Genomic DNA, 17,034 nt, shown 5'->3' with positions numbered 1-17,034 from the left:
AGCAAACTGTATTGAAGTGTCCTCTCACGTTAACTCGTTTATAGGTACATATATTTCCTTGGCAAACATGTTTCGCAATTAACTTATTTGTTATTCCAGTTGTAGGAATCGTACGAATCGTATGTTCTATTAATTTTCAAGAATGTTTTTCTTTGCTTTATTTTTTATAAATTTCTTATGGAAATTTCTATCGAACAATAGTTACGTTCGTGACGATATATTCATTCTAAAACAGATTATTAACACTACTTTATTAATCGTAAGATGCTTACACAACATGATTTCGATATGACGTAACACAAATCGCAACATAAAAATAGCCTCTCGTGACTGCCTAATTCTTTTTTTTTTTTTTTTGGTTTTAATTAAACCAGGAAAAGAATTCGAATAAATTAAAAATTTATAGAAACGTTCGAAAGGCAACGTTTGCTAAATAAGGAACATCATGTAATATTAATTTTTAATCGTAGACTGTAACGACGACGATGAAAATTTATCTTCTGTGTCCGATGAAAGAATCTCGTATATTCTCGTACAAGCTGTATCCTTATAAAGCTTTCTAGAATATTTTTTACCAAACGAAGCTCGCATCAATGAACTCGATCCTACATCTTATCCGCTGTTCGCGAAGAAACGATCGAGTATTTTAAATATCGTCGTTCGAACAATCACCGGAATCGCGCTAGACGATTATTAAACGAACGCGTCGAAATGGCGAGAGAATGTCGTGCGGCGTGTGCGCAGGCTTTTCTTTTCAAAGGACTTCGTGATTCGTGATCGAGATAGGACGTCGGCCCTAAGGGACAGAGAGAGAGAGAGAGAGAGAGAGAGAGAGAGAGAGAGAGAGAGAGAGAGAGCTCTCTGCGCACGACGTCTGTAAAGAGACTCAGCGAGTGAATTGTCGGAGCCAAGGTGGAATAATACACTCGTATAAGGCAGGTGGTGCTACCGACACGTAAACAGACACACGCAAACAGCAGAATCATCAGACCTTTAGAAACACGAATAGCCGCTGTTGAACTCGAGTTAGTGTGTTGATAAAGGTTTTTCGTTCAGCTTATGGTGTAACAGGGTCGAGATGAGCCACCTCAGTGGCTGGAAATCCTCGATTTGAAGAAAACTCTTGAAGAATTTTTGGAGGCACCCTTGTACCTACTTGCCTCACCAACCATGGATCCTTGTCGACTACCCTCGACATGGTAATGCAAGAATAATGGATTCCTGTTGTCTGGTCGTCTTTCGTTCCTTCTTCCCTTTTTCTCCGACCGAGGATTCTTTTAAATTTTTAAGCGGTCGAACACAGGTAAAGGATACGTTCGGCGACCTTATGGCGAAGGTCGATGCAGCTGGGATTTTTCATCTCGTGCTTCGGTCGAAAATTATGTTTACCTTTACGTATTTGGTTTAGAACCGTGTTGGAAATTTGACTGCCTGTTGGACGTACGTATAACGCTGTGAAGCGAAGATGTATCTTGTTTGGGTACTGCGAAATTTTACTTTTATTAGAATTATCGCTTCGTTCCGGTATTTAAAGATTTATTTTTCTCTCCTTTTCTCTTCTCCTTTTTCAATGACGCTCTACCGTGATGTTTTCCTTTATTTTCGTAGAAGTATATTTCGTGAACGATCCTTCGATACGGCGTAAATTGCTTTATACAAATTCAAAAGATAATGTAAAAACGTAATGAACGGCAAACAGCAGACCATCGAACGTTCGTTAATTTTCTCGCAATTCTTTTAAAATTCGCTTCGTAAAATACTAAAACGAAACAAACAAACGGTCGAATCATGGAAGTTTGCGTTGGAACTTTGTCCCCGATTAACTGTTCTATAAGGAAACGTAGACAGGCCGATCCTAATATGCTAAGACAAAGGATTTAGAAAGCTCCAGTCATTTTCGATTGTATTCACTTTCGAACATTTCGCGATCTTAATGCTATTTACGTACAAACATGTAATATTTATTCAATCCCATATGTTGTTAATTTTCGTTCAAATAAAATGTCTTACCTACCGTAATACAAATTCTATGAAATTTCAGTTTTCAATTTCAACGTATCTTGACAGACCAACAAATACTAGATGGCATCTCCTTCTAAGGAAAGCAGTTTTAGTCATCTGACGAGTCGATCGCCACTCGAATTAGGAACATACTGTAAAATTATCATTTTCTCAAGTTCGTCCGAGCGAAACTTCTCTTTCTCGTTGTTTAACGAATTATTTTCTATTGCCTTCTAACAGCAGATAAATAGGTAGATTGTAGAATCGATGGTTAAATAGGCGTAGTCGATAAAAAAGCAACATAGCGGATTTCACCGAAGGTCGAGAACAATGAGGTAAACATACTTCCACTTTTTAGTTTCGATGCTTTTGTTTTCCCTTTCCACTTTAGCCTACGGTTCTAGGAAGATCGCAAGCAGAAATGAAAAGTGATTTATGCATTTAAATAGAAAACACGTGAATGGACAATTAAATCGGTACATAAATAACAAATAAAATCAATCGGGTCGATGAAACTAAATGTTAACTTTTACTTTGTTTTGTTCGATTAAGAATTTCGCTACGTAAACGAGCGATAAGAGTTCGATACAACGAAAATTGTAACACGCTGTTCGCGAAATTATTCTTCAGACGTAATTCAATTTAATGCCAGCAGCCCTAATAACATTTTGTATTCATCGAACGAATTAAATATACCTGGTTGCATACTGATGGTCGCAATGCACCTAGAGTCAGAAAGAGGGGAGGGGGGACAATCCTTTCGCTCGTGTATTTCGTTTGACCTGGAAATCGATCGTAGCCGATTGATCGAACTGTGCTGGCGTAATTTTTTTCCGGAAAACCAAACGAGGCCGTTTGACATTTAGTTTCATGCGTGATCGTTAATTGAATTTTAAGTTCGTTTCACGGATTATTCCGATCGGGAGAATTCAGTGAAACGCGTCGTGTTTATCAACCTCTGTACGGCGCTTTTTACATTATGTAAAATCTACCCCTTCCTTCCACTTGTATTTTGTGCGGTCGAATTTCTTTACCAGGAGTTTGTTTCAACAGGTGGTTAAAATGAAACAACCGATAGCATACGTAAAAGTGAAACAACGAAAACGAAGCAACCTATTCGAAGTACAGAGGATATACTCCTTTTTGTACAACGTTGAAAACCAGAATCCAATAGTAAAATTGAGAAAAAAGAAAGAAGAAAAATTATAAATGGTTCGTAATGGATTAAAAGAAAATTAAAATACAATATAAATGTTGCTCGCGAAAAGTGGGAGACTCGTAAGATACATTTATAGAGAATTTAAAAAGAACCAATGAATATTACTTTTGAGGAAACTTGTATATTTTTATAGTACTCAAATATTGAAGGCATTAAATAACAACCTTATTACGAATATTTAAAACAAAGAAAATTCAATTTCTTTTTAAAGCATCCGAAAAAGTAACTCTCTTTCTATCGGATATTCTTTTTAAGGTAGAGACAAGCAATTTCGTATTCGACTATCGTGTTTATAGAAACCCAAAGGTGATCATATCGGACTTAACCGTAGCCACAAGACTTCCTCTTTATGCAAACTTTATCTTCCTCTTCTTTTTTTTTTTTTTTTTTTTTTTTTATCAAGCCTACTTTTACAGGTCGCGTCGTGGGGTGCATTCGAAAGTGACGATACGTGATCTAGACCCAGAAACAATTTATCGCGTGTTGAAGCAACGACCGCAGAGCACTATACGCTTATCGCGGCCACGCCTAATCGCTCTGATTACGGCACCGCCGGCGCGGAGTCCCGGATCCTTCGAGTCTACTTCGCGTCGCTCCTGAAACATGCTTTTCAATGAGTTTCACGCAGACGGACGAGCGACGACGAGACTCCTCGCGGCTCGCTGAAAAATGCTGAAACACGCTTGAAAATAAACGTGTTTACTCGAGTCCACGATGTGGATTAAAATTCTCTCTGAGAGCTTCAACAAGAATACACATGCACGAGTAAAAGTAGTTTCCTCGATGCACGCTTTGCATATTTCTCGTTCCTCGAGACGCTACACCGATTCCATGCATCTTCAAATTACCGAATAACATTAGCCAGCGTATTACCGATAGAATTAGAACATGGTTTCACGTTATGGGAAAAAAGGATCGATTTAAATGCCAACCTTATCGATACCGGACGTAACTGAGCGTAACTTGACATAGAAATTGAACCCAAAAGTGACGTAACGATTAAACGAATACGTATCTGTTGATTTGCTGGAAGTGTAAATTTTCAGAAAATTGGTTCGATATAGAAAGTTCGAAGCAAGGAAAATTATCGATTAACGATGAAAACTTCTCGTTATATTTTAAGAAATGGTATTTGAATGTCAAAGTGGGGTTTTCTCTTAATAATACCTAGTTTATGTTTGCATTTAATTCTTCCAGAAATCCTGAAACTGAGATGATCTTTCCCGTCAGTTCTAGCAAATCAACGATATGCGTAATTCCTTGTTGTCGTGCATTTTCAAATATTAGAAACTCACGATATTATACTGTCGTTAATACTGTCGTTGCATCACAGAGATAATAATTATTGGTTTATTTGGAATACACAATCTCATCCTGTTTCGATAAACGATGTACCAACGACCGAGCTACCGTTGATTCGAACTTTGAATGTTACTTGGAAATTCTAATGAACGAAAGTGAGCGGTCAGTATGGTACGGTGTAATCCACTTAAAAGCATACCAATTAACCGTATCTTCGTTATCGATGTCATTATCCACGTGGCAGACGGCGACATAGAGCAGAGACTGGCATCGAGTAGCCTGGTTGTTCGTCGAGAGATCGATTGTTTTCCGTTATCGTATAGGACAAATATTTACCACAGATCATCAGAGCTGTGTTTACCGAACGGTATTGAACACGAGACACGAGCAACTCAACGTTGTCGTCGCGTACAGATTCATTGCATTGTTTACGATGTCTGAGCCGTTTTCGATATAAATGGTTCGCTGGTTGACACCTGTCCGATGAAACATCGCGTGATCCACGTGGATCGGAAAATAGATCGCAATCGATAACAGTTATACCCTTTACATCGTACATGGCGATAGTCGTAACGATATAAATTTGAATCACGCGCGTCAAATGGTTGTTCGCGGATCGAACGACGATTTGTTGCGCGACCAATTAACGCGAATCACCGAGACGTACGTATGATGCGCATACGCGTACGCGCATCTAACCTGACTGTCGTAAAATCGAGATTATACGGCGGCGACGAGGCGCGGTTTCGATGATGTTTCGTTGGCCTCGCGTTAGAGTTATTATCTGCTCCTGCTGGGTGTTATCCGTTCGATCTATCGTTGTCAGTTTCGGAGGAATAAAAAACGAGAAAGAACCGAGGGAGAAACAGGAGAATGTAAAGGAAAGAAAAAACGATCGTTTCTCGAAAAGTCAGACGAGCACGCAACGTCGCGTCGCGTCGCGTCGACGCCAAGTTGATGAGCCGTGCTTCTCACCAGGGTTCAACGGCATCGATCCGAGCAAATTCGATCGCAGTTTCGAGCGGCTAATCTTTTCGAGATCCACTGTCTCGCACCCGGATCTCTGTCGCATCGGTTTGTCACAATCTATAGGTAGAGACGTCGGGCGTGTACGTACACGCCCACACATCGTGACACTCGAGGGGACACGAACGCTCACGTCTGCTCGATACATATCCGTGTGTGCTATGTTGTGCGCGTGTGCAGGAGAACACACGCGTCATAAGAAGGGAGCCAGAACGGTCTGCGAGTTCGCCGGCCGAGAGAAAGTGAACCAGTTGGCGGCGTTGCCGAATTTCTCGGCGTGGCCTGTCTGGTAGCTGCACCGTGACGTTGCCTACCTGTTGTGAGCCGGCAACCGCGCTCTCGTCCACTGATTAATTGAGCTAAACGATGATTTTTGATGAACCGCTTTTTCCACGGCTAACGTTGACCGCTCGATTCGATGCAAATTTTGATACCACGTAAATTTCTCCGTCACGTTCGATTGCTGTCAATTAATTTTACAAATAAATGTCGTAGAGGGGAAAAGATTATCGAGAAATCGTGAAACGGGGAATGAACGGTTACCCCGCTACAGGTAGAAGTTTGTAGAAAAGTTGATGAATGATATTCGGCACGCGCGACCCAATTTGCGTACAATAAAGTTCAGGCAGCAGTTACGGGGACGGGGTAACCCAGAATCGGAAGAACACATTTTTCCCTGTTTCTTATGGTATGGAGTTGATAAATGCCGTACTCTATTTGATATATGGCGTACATGTTTTTTGGATGAGAGGAAGTCGAAGAACTGTTCGATGTTTACGTCCATCTGTATTTCATAGTGTCATTCTTCTTCCTTGAAACATTATCTCCTCCTTTGGACACTGTTGAAGCAAATTATACCGTTTCTGTAATTTTATACGTTGCTGAACGCCATCGATACCGTACAAGGTTATCACTGGTATTCGCTGAACACCAATATATTCTTTTCCCCCTTCGTTATTATGGAAACCTGATTTGTCTCTGAAAACTTTTCTCCCGTCTCGTAACACCGATAAGGAAGCGATGTTCTAAGTGCACGCTTCATTCCAGGATACCGCATCTGATGGTATACCTAACATAACCTCAATACGGTGTAGCTCAAGTTGGTGTAACGATATTCGGCATCAGGAAGTTAGATCGAGGGGTGAGGAAAATTGTCATCATCCTCTTAAACACGATATTTATGAGTATTACATATATTCGACTAGAGATAGCCTTCGAGACTGGTTGAAATAGATAAGTGAGAATCACTTAAGTCTGTTTCAACTGACGGCCATTGGTCATTTAGCAAAGAAGAGAGGGTGCGCGAATGTTACCTCGAGACGAAAAATAAAATAAATAAAATAATTGTTCCGTAACAGATGACAGCTTAACGCTGTAACCATAGCCTTAGCCGTAATATTGCGGCGATCATTCTACTATCCCTACCACCACGAAAACAACGCACATTGAAAAATCGCGTCTCTAAACTTAGCATTCTTCGTCCCTACAAACGGCAAATAAACACGTTCTATTCCATCTTTTAACAGCAAACAGTTACGCTACAACGAGATCTTTATCCAACCGATGCACGTAGCTGTTATACGTTTAATTACTCAATTATCGTGGCGACTTCTTGATCGACCGCTGCCACGCTACAGCGACATTATAAATTCCACGTTCCTTTTTCCGCGAATTAGACGGCGACTGGAAACGGCAAATCCGTTACGTGCCCACGACGCAAATAGAGTTAACAAGGCGAGCTCGCGCGCTGGTTTTCTTTTCCCCCCTTGCCTCCATGGGTGGGCTAGTTTCCGCGTCTCCAAGCAATTGCAAAATGCATCGTCGTTATTTCATTGTCCTGGAGCGCGCACGACTGCGCACACGCCACTGCGTTCTCGGTTGGTACGAACGATTAGAATTTCGTAGACGCGACGAACTGTGCGTTACGAATACAGGGATGCGATGAAAAATGCATGAACATAACCGTTCGCGCGCTTATGCAACCGGACACATCGAACACGCTGACGCGTCCACATCGCACCAGGTTTCTTTTAGGACTTCGCGTTCGCGAAACGAGCCACAAATCACATAGGTTTTCCCTCGGTTTCCCTCTGCTTGCCGAATAATCTGTTCTTAGGAATTTCCAAAAGAAGTTTCCCAAACCATCTCTTGACTACTCGAGGGAAAATACGTGTAAATTCAGCGCAGGAAGTTATTCGTTTCCTAAGTCGATGGATTGCATCTGCTCTCTAGTTGGGTATATATAGACCGAGTTTGTTTCCAGGTAGGAACATGTGTGATTTGCTTGATGTCTAAGTTCGAGGTTTAAGTTTATCAACGTCTCGAGAACTAATTACCATATTTACGAATTTTAAGGTACAGCTATATGTGCTATACGCAGGCCAAAATGAAAACTATCTTTAATCGCACGCACAGAATCTTTTAATTTCATATTAATGATAAATTCTGTCTCTCGAGCAATGATAGAATGATAACTGTAGTTCGTTCTTTTACGGTCCAACTATTTCGTTCTCCTCGGTTCTATGTGCATTCAAATGGATGGATACGTTTTAACAGATATTATTATTTTAGGTATTAACACTTGGCGTGATTTTACCACATTTTGTGTATTCCATGCTGTTTTAAATTTTATTTATATAATACAGTAAATTATTATTTTAAAAAAGTGCCTGGAGAGATACATAAAGGAAGAAGTAACAGGTGGATCAACAGGTTCAAGGAATGATTGGAACGTAATTTCGATTAAACGCGTTAAATGGTTCTACCTTCACAGATAGCTACTCTGAAATATCCAACGCTCCAATTATTAAATGGCGCGTATTTGATAAAAAAGAACACACTGTTCTTTATAAAGCAACAAGGCAGAATAATAGAATTTATGTTTTGCGCCAAGTCACGTCCATAAATATGAAATATTGGAAAAACCGCTAACCATTTAACCGATTAACCCTCCTCGCACTATATCCGCTTTATCGAACGCGCTTGGCAAAGTGTTGTTGTACGTTCGATTGACGTCGATCCATCGATAAATTATGCGGATGTTCCACGTTTCTCATTTTGAATACACGCTTCATTGCGAATAATTTATCTATCGCCCAAGATTCTGCTCTATCGCTAAAAATGAAATTCAACAGGTGTAGAACTTCCCCTTTTTATCTCTTCCACGACGAATTATTCTTTCAAATTCTGTTTGAGATCCACTCGCCTTTCCATTCAATTGCTCTCCCCATTTCCTCCGACGACTTGTGAATCTCGCACTCTGGGGACATGGGATCGTCGACAGGATTCCTGAATAATCCATCCAGAGTAGCGAATCTAAATCAATTAATCGCGCGTTCTGTAGAATGATTTTAGGCAGAGCGTCGCTACTGCTTGATCGATAATTCGATAAACGCTTTGAAGAGATTGATAATTTAATTATACAAGTACCGTGATTCAATGCGTTGCGTCGATACGTTGATTGTATTATTATTCCAAATGATAATAAAATAAAACTAAGCGACATTTACAGTGCTCTTTATCAAGAATCAGACTAAAATCTTTTAGTAGTCGTAAAAGGAAGATGTCAGAGCTGTGTACGCTGAAGGGATAGAAACCACGAAAATGTAAGTTCTTTTCACTGACTGGTAGCTTCGTTACAAAAACGTCGTTTTATGATGCAGTGTCGTCTGTTTTAAAGGAAAATGTTACCTACAAGCCAACATCGGTTATCGAGCATGAAGAAACTTTTACAATTTAACGAACTCTTCTGGGAAGAAATACTTTATTCCTACGATACCAACTTAAACGAAAACGAGCAAACGGGTTAGAAAATAGAAGATTCGAACTTTGATTTTCATCTTGTTGCATCGAATTGCTAGATTATTATATCGTAGATATTAACAAGATTCTGGATCTCTGAAATTTGATAAATTTTTAATAGGGTGTATTCGAGTGACGCGATAAATTTTGTAGCCTAAACAATTGTACGTAGTTTAAAAGAAAACGATCGTCAATGATCGAAAAAAGAAAGAAACAGGTTAATTTGAATACTCCAAAAGAAAACGCGACAGCAGTCAATGATAGAAACAAAGAAAGAGGACGACTTATATCCTTTGAAGAATTCAGTTAAGAATAGCTGACGATCGAAACAGGAATAAAGAGAAAATATGGATGTATAGATTAGAAAAGGGAGAGCGGTGGTAGATCAAAGAGTTATTGACCAACCTGTCAATGTGACTCTTATTCCAGACAGGGTAGCTGTTTGCGCGTAAGGAACCGCTTTGATGACGTTTAATGTATCACGCTATGCTTCCTTCTACCATCGTCAAAATAGAATGGTCGGTGATCGACTTCAGGGCTCCACGTGTCTATATCGATTCATAATTTTTTAAATATTATCTTTTTCGGTTTATGTTTTGTCTTATTTTCAAAGCAAGTACGAGAGACTCTAGTAAACAGATATAATTTTTTTAACATAATGATTTTGATAACACCAACTTTTAAAAGTATGAAATATTTGACGATACAAAATAGTACAAACTATGAAATATTCACGTTCATATTCACGTGAAAAAAAATAGTACAATATTCCCCGATATAAAACAAGTAATACGTGCACATTATCTTCTTTTCCAAAGCCTTCAAAAATTCTCAAAAAAAAAAAAAAAAAAAAAAAAAAAAAAAAAAAAAAAAAAAAAAGTGGGAAACGGTTTCATTAAATGAAATAACGTTTCCGTTCTTTTCGCGAAACTTTAACAGACATGGCTATTCGTTGAAATGTAATTTAATTCCTCCATCCTCGCACTAAATTTCGAGACCACCGGTACGAAACGTACGTAATTCAGTATCAGAGCTGTGAATTTTACATTCGAGCATTTAACGGTCAGACCACAGGTCGTCTTCTGCGTCATTAATTTATTTCATTGTGTTCCGTCTCTCTTTTACTTCGCCCTGGTATTCGTTGGCTAACCGTTGTACGCTTTTCTGTCTGAGACGCGTGGCCTGCCGCTCGGACTCGGCTTTTAAATCTCGTTAAATCGCGACAACGGCTCAAACGCGACTCAGCTCAGACGTCAATGCATGCGCATATATTTTGAGCGGCGTCGAATCGCTCGTAAAATCCAATAACCATGCGTTGGTATTGGTTTCGAAGGACAACGATCGAAAACTCCAGAATTTCAATTGTTCGAACGAATGTGAAGCGTCCTTCTCCAGCGAATACTCGTTACATTTTGGCAACATTTTTGGCTATACGTCGTGTACCTATAATTACGTAATTATTTACCGAATATTCTCATTTCTAACACTACAACTCTCTTGCATAATAATTTATTAACTAATAACGTTATTACATCGGTTTGAGTTTTATCGTCTTACGTTTGCTATAGTTTCGAGTAAAATTTTTTTTCTTTTTTATCGTAGGAGTTGTTCGTCCATTAAATATTACTCGACGCTTATCTACGATCGTAAATTGTTACGTTTTTGCTTTTGCTTTTCCTAAATGCGACCGTTTCTCACAAGCATTCGTTCTCAGAGAACTTAAGAGACCTCGAAAGTGGGTAGAGCGCAGTCTCTATACGTTAAGATTAAAAACACTAGGTCACGGTACTTCGCCTCGAGCTTGAGTAACGAGCACAACGTTTTACAATGTCGTGAGAATCGGAAAATAATTAATAATAATAAGAAACGTAACAGACACGATATAAATTTGCAGACTCGAATAACCAGAGCAAACGAGCCGAAACTAAGCTAACATTTCTATAAGTTCACAAATTTTAACAACGTGAAGCTTCTTTTACGTAAAGAACGACTGAAAGCTAGAAACGTGAATTCTTTCCTCGAATCGTTTCACAAAACAAGGAATTCTTTATTTCCACAGTCTTATCGGGACGCGATTATCGCGTTAGTCTTAATCAACGGTATATCTACATATGCGTATTTTTGCTTACTACTAGCATCGCCAACTCTACCAATCGCCAACGATATCGCCAATCGTAGCGCTTTTCGTTTTGACGAACGTCTTCGTCGAGCTGAGCGATCAAAGGCGCACGAAGCTCTTACCGACAACTTTCCCTTTTCAAACGATCGTGAGCGCGCCCGCGCGTGTGCACAGCACGCAAAATCGTCGTATATGCACATGCTGCTAATGTAACGCGGCAAAATATATTATGCTATGAGATCATGGTGCAATTGAATTTCACGAGCGACAGAAACGTAGCGTAGAAACATACTTTGAACTCGTAATTAAACGAATTTCTGTCAAATTACGAACTACGTACCCGCATATATATAGATATACGGTGCCATATATTAATCTTGTTTCAACCCTGCACCATAAACGTGGTTTTATTTTGTTACCGATTTATCTAGTGAAAAGTTTTAGAAGCAGTAGCATTTAAGTATCTTCTAGCATAAAAGATATTGACAAAAACACATGTGATTCATCGAAGAAAAAATGATCTTAGTTTAAACTTTGTAACATACTGATTTATTAAATAAAATATTAAATAATACCTGAGAAGATACAGCTTTGGGAAAACGAGAAAAATACGATGGTTTGTACAGTTGCTAGAAGTTAATAATCACGGGAATTAAACAACGCAAAGAATTAAACGATACAACGATAGAGCGCACCGTCTGCTGTATGGAAATCGAGAAAAGACTCGAGTATTGAAACAACATTTCTAGCCTGACGTAATAATTCAAATAAGAATGCCTAACAGTAAACAGAGTAATAGTAATATTAAACCATAGCAAGATCAGCAATTTTATTTGTTAACTGCTCATATACAATTTTTCTTTACTTTTATCCCTGACAAAATCTTTTAATTATAAAATTCAACTAGGAAGTTGTCGAACGTCGTGCGCGTAACTCGCCCACGATTCCGGCTTTCGTCAGATTTTTCCTTCCTTTATCGTATCACGAGCAAGAATTTCGTAAAATCGGAATTTTATACACGTTACGTGGCATAATCGGTCGCTCGAAGCAAGTCAATGCTTATCGCGAACTTTATCACCGAATTGTATGCACGTGACGATACTCGAGTCGATAGAGCACGCACGTAAGACTTGTTACCACCGACGTCGTTGTGACGTCGATTTCGCACCGGTGACGATTTATACAACTTTATACCGATTCCGAAGCTAAGGTAAAGGAAATTATCATTTCCTTCCGGAATAAAATATTTCGTTATATTCGAGCATTGTTCTACGAGTAGAGATATTTTAAGAGTGACCATTGTTTATTAACGAAGAGGGGATTTAAACATTCCATTACTATTGAGACGAAAAACATTAAAGTAACCTGGGGAATATATACTGTATTTCCTGCATATAACACGTTATGGAAATGACAATAACTCGAGGTAGTTGACAAATAACACACGCGTCTATAGGAATTTTGTATTATTTTTGTACGTTCTATACCGCGCAAGACAAATTATTCCTGCATATTTGAATTAGAACGATGTTCGAACGAGCATAAAAAATTGTAATACAAGAAGAAATTATTTATTTTCTAACGAGGAAGTAAATCGAATTTACTTGTTAATAAAAAACAAGATAAAATAGTAGAAACAAGAGATTTCAGATATTGCTGATATTATAGCGTTACTAGCATAACATAACTTCTGATACAAATTGACGTTAAATTAATCTTGATTTTTTCTACTTGCAGAACAAGACCACCCAGAACCCTACTATACAGTTCCTAGGAAACGAAGGGGTAAGTGAAAATCGCTTTCCATTATTTGCATACTTGCATCGGTAGAATCGCACGATACGTACAAGTTTCCGACTTCTCTGTCTGTTCGAGTATAATCAAGATCGATTTTATGCGAAAGATTACAAAAAATCAACCAACTACTTGGTGCCAGTCTCATAAATCAACCGTAAATCGTTGTTTTGTTTTTCTAAATCGTGACACAAGAGATATTTAGCAAATATTTATGCAACGATATTGTAAATATTTTTTATTCGTTTTTAAAGAGGTTACCTATCTTGCAAAGTCATTTATGCTTTGGTTTATCACGTTCAATATCTTAAATCAGGCTGACACAGAGTACGATACCGAATGGTTTCACAAGTCAGACCGATTTAACAAAATTTCGCAACATCGATATATATATATAAGTCGTGATTGGTCAATTATGACTGAAAAATTAATTAGAAAATTTGTTACTTTCAAATCATTATAGCATGCTATTTATTATTGCCATAATTAGAAAAGAGTTTTCAATCACAGGAAGCGAAACAAATTAAACGACCTAGATCTACACCTTTCTCTTTTCAAAAAGGAGTAAAATTTTTATAAATACAATACCCTTTGGTATCTTCATAGAGATCTTTATCAGCCTGATATTTTCTGTCTGTCTGTCTATCTGAGAAATCGGAAACTCCATAAACGCGCAACCTCTACAATTATACAGAGTTTTATATTATAAAAGTGCACAGAAAAACTCGAAGTAATTTTCAACAAAACCCTTTATTACTCGAGAATTTCTCGATAAAATGCCAGGTTTCCATTGGTTTTAATGCGGTATAAAATTCGCGAGATTCCGCATCGGCGAACTACGCTTACATAGAATCGGACGTAATTCTTCTGAGAAGCGACAGGAACTTAAAAAATGCTATATCCGTGTAATCACGTTCGCGAGATGAAGAATAAAAAATTGCCCTGTAGCGCATGCGCCAACTACACAGCACATGAACTTCGCGTCGTCGTTCGCGCGTTTTCCACGAAACATCGTTTAGCGACCGTTAAGCTTTTCTCGGAAGATTTTCCGCCTCTGTTAGTTGTATTTGAGCGCAAGTACGTCTTTGCCATTCGTTATGAAAACTTTGAAATTCGTCACGCATATTACTGGAAATTACGAGGCATTAGAGTAGGCGAGGAAAGACCGAGAGTTGAGGTTATGTTATGTTGCAAAGGCGGGTCGATACGCGGCGCTGAATGTATGCCGATGTATGATGTAGTTTCGGAATTATCGTGTAGATATAGGTAAAAAAGGTTTCTCGATGAAAATCCTTTTATAATTCGCTCTAATGGTAAATAAATAAACGACAAAGAGATTGTTAGTGGAGAGAGATTGTTCTAAGATGTTATTACTTATATTCGTATTTTCGTAAATGAAAGATGGAGGATCAAGATATTAATAATTTAAAATAAGAAAAAGCTCTAGGTGACGTGAACTACAGAAATATACGGAAGGTGTATTAGCTTATAGATTTAGCTGTAGCAAATACACGCGCAAAAAACTCTTTTTTTTTTCTTTTTTTTAAATTTTACTGCTGTTAGCCACTGTGAACCTTCAACGACCACGTAACACAGAATAACAGCCACATTTACAAATTTTTTAACACGTTCGCTATAGTCCGATTTTTACTACCTATAATGCAATCTTTCATACAATACCCTTCTCTACATTAATAAAGCTTTTAACGTAAGATGTATTTTTACTAATAAAACTTATTTTAATAATTTACTTCAATAATTTACATACAATTATTGCGTTTCTAAATTTCCCGTAAACACGCATAGTCTATTGATACGAATTCTCATAACATTTTCCCACAATGTCGACTCGCCATCTTATTTGATAAATGTGTCAACAAATTATCCTTAAACGATTAAACATCGGTAATCATTCAAGGGGGTAAAATACGAAAGATGATGAAGTAGAACGTTCTTTACCGCATCCCTTTGTGAAAAGAAACGAGAGTGAGAGGCGTGACACATTATCGATCGCGTGCACGATCCTCTCCCGTTACAAGACAAGAACGAAGACACGCGCGCGCAGAGATCTTCTCGCGTTGGGATCGGAGGATCGGTGGTGATTACTGCGCGTGTCCGTAGACGTGGCCAGGCACGGCGTCGAAGGTTTCTACTACGGTGAAGGCGATCGAGGTCGTTCGAGCAAGGTTATACACCATTTTCTCCCGTGCCGTTCGTTGATTCGCTCGTACGTTCGTTGGTCGCGTCGATCGTTGCTCGAATACCCGGCAAACGCGGCGGTGAAGTTGCCAACCGACTTCTTAGGGTCCTTGATTCATTCTCGCGGACGATTTTTCGAAGGCTGAAGGAGATCGTATTTCGAGGTTGCATCGATGACGCCTCGGTTCCGGGATCCTGTGAAGACTCGATGATCTTGAAATGGTTTATTACGGATGCTCGAGAAGCCTTTCTTATGCCTCGATTAACCCTTTACGATCTATTTGTTACATTCAACTGGACCGGACGATCGTACGAAATCCGTTTTCTTGACACTAAACCTTGATTCGACGTAAATGTATTTATCTCGCTACGTTCGTAGCGTTCGTTTATTTTACAGAGTTCTGTATTTTCCAGGTTATAGTAGAATTTTGTTTGTAGGAATTTGGCAGACAGTTTACATTGTAATTAGGGTCTACCAATTTTCTTCGCTAGCTATATATATATATTTTTCGGACATACGATAGAAGTTCAGAGCTGAACTCCTATTGTTATAAAATAACTTCCTAACTAATACTATCGGCAAATTGACAAGTTACAAGTTGTATAACTTTTATAAATTTACTTTTACAATAGGATAATCGGATAGTTTATAGAAAATTCTAATTCTTTGAAGTTTCGTTCGTTTTATTACCAAATCTGTATCTACTTATACGCATCGAAGAGAATGTTTTGCTGCTGGAAACTTGTAATTCTTTCGGCTTATAGAATTCCATTGTTAATTAAAAAAAGCCCGAGTGAGTTCAATTGGCAAAGATATCGTTAATCCGGTACTGAATAAAATCTTTTTCTAACAAATAAAGTTCAGGTAAACAGAGTTCTATCGTGTTATCCTTTACTAGAATAAGAAAACATCAAGAAGAACGATCTTCTCAAATTTATCTAAAATTCGAGAAAAGATCTTTTAAGCATAGAATCCTAATAAGAACGAGCAACGTAAATCTTTCAATAAGTTCTAAAATATTCAAATACACAACACATTAACTAAATATAAATCACTTGAAATGTCAAAGGTAATTTGTTACGGGATTATGATTCTGTTTATGCCTGAAAACCGAACCGACACGACTGACTAAAGTGGCAATAAAGTTTTTATTGCGCAAGAAACATGGATATTTTCCCCAAAATGAACAATATGTGTCAGTTATCTGTAACCGTTATCTAGCTGTATATCGTAATCCCGATGTTGTGAATCGATTTATCGGCACGGAGACCTTGGTCTTGCAGGATATTGATTTTTTCCAACAGATAAAAGAACTGCTTGATGATAATTGTGAATGTTTCAAGTGATTATCTTACGCTCGTTTCCGTTACTACGTAATTTATCCGTAGTTTCTGCCGTGAACGATTCGCGTATTGAAGGCAGCGACGATGTATTTTAAGATCAGCTACGATTTCGGAAAACGTGGCCAGCCACGCTAAGTTTTACCGTGTGTCGCAAGTGGTTTACGAACATTTTCCAATAGCTCGTTCTTCTTGCTCGTTGCGTTTTACCATTTCTTTTTCACGATTACAT

At 38.5% G+C, this 17,034-nt stretch overlaps 1 protein-coding gene across 2 annotated transcripts in view; it reads left to right on the top strand.

Annotated features, from left to right (window-relative positions):
- Positions 1 to 17,034, top strand: part of LOC132909988 (RNA polymerase II elongation factor Ell) — a 149,257-nt gene that overhangs the window by 34,736 nt on the left and 97,487 nt on the right. For both annotated transcript variants that reach the window (XM_060965292.1, XM_060965301.1), the window contains one exon: positions 13,206 to 13,253. In XM_060965292.1, the coding sequence (XP_060821275.1) occupies positions 13,206 to 13,253 (48 nt within the window). The remainder of the gene's footprint in view (positions 1 to 13,205; positions 13,254 to 17,034) is intronic.

Source organism: Bombus pascuorum, chromosome 1 (genome assembly GCF_905332965.1).
Source record: "Bombus pascuorum chromosome 1, iyBomPasc1.1, whole genome shotgun sequence".
Classification (NCBI taxonomy): domain Eukaryota; kingdom Metazoa; phylum Arthropoda; class Insecta; order Hymenoptera; family Apidae; genus Bombus; species Bombus pascuorum.
The sequence above is the reverse complement of the archived record's forward strand: the minus strand, read 5'-3'. Positions and strand labels throughout refer to the sequence as shown.